Source organism: Corapipo altera, unplaced genomic scaffold (genome assembly GCF_003945725.1).
Source record: "Corapipo altera isolate COAL_440 unplaced genomic scaffold, ASM394572v1 54, whole genome shotgun sequence".
NCBI lineage: Eukaryota > Metazoa > Chordata > Aves > Passeriformes > Pipridae > Corapipo > Corapipo altera.
Window position 1 is genome coordinate 8,814,239 of NW_020884902.1, and position 778 is coordinate 8,815,016.

The 778-nt window shown below is 65.4% G+C and overlaps 1 protein-coding gene across 1 annotated transcript in view; it reads left to right on the forward strand.

Moving 5' to 3' along the window:
• Positions 1–437: 437 nt before the first annotated feature.
• CFAP410 (cilia and flagella associated protein 410) overlaps positions 438–778 on the forward strand; it is a 6,488-nt gene continuing 6,147 nt past the window's right edge. Inside the window, exon 1 of the mRNA XM_027650751.1 lies at positions 438–551. Within this exon, the coding sequence (XP_027506552.1) occupies positions 475–551 (77 nt within the window). The 5' untranslated portion in view covers positions 438–474. The remainder of the gene's footprint in view (positions 552–778) is intronic.

Genomic DNA, 778 nt, shown 5'->3' on the forward strand with positions numbered 1-778 from the left:
TGTGGCTGCCCCTGGATCCCTGGAAGTGTCCAAGGCCAGGCTGGACGGGGCTCGGAGCAACCTGGGCTAGTGGAAGGTGTTGGAATGAGGTTGGAATGAGGTGATCTTTAAGGTCTCTTCCAACCCAAACCGCTCCACGATGGCTCTATAATACAAATATACACCCACAAAGACGCAGCTGTGCGTACAAACCACGCTCTGAACAAGACATAATTAAACAACTAATCAGCTTTACACGACTAATCAGCTTTACACGTAAATATGAATAAATGACTCAAACTGCGCCTGATGCGCGGCCGGGCCAGGCCCCAGCGGGGCCGGTGGGGGCCCGTGGGGGCCGGGCCGGGAGAAGGCGGCGGCTCCATCCCGAGAGGAGGCGGTGGCTCCATCCCCCGCGCTCCGGAGCCCGCCCCGGCCGGGCGGAGCCTGAGGGCGCCGGTGCCGCCCCTGGAAGCCGGCCTGGCCCGGCCCGGCATGAGGCTGAGCCGGGCGGCCGTGCTCCGGCAGGCCAAGGCCGCCGCGCTCGACGGCGTCCGCCGCCTCAACTGCTGGTGCGCCGGGGGACCGGGAGGGGACGGGGAGAGAGGGGTGGGGAGGGCACGGGCAGGGATGGGGGAGGCACAGGGATGGGGAGAGCACGGGGATGGGGAAGGGACAGGGATGGGGAGAGCACAGGGATGGGGAAGGGACAGGGATGAGGAAGGGACAGAGATGGGGAAGGGACAGGGATTGGGGGAGACGGGTAGAGATGGGGAAGGAGGACAAGGATGGAGGGGGG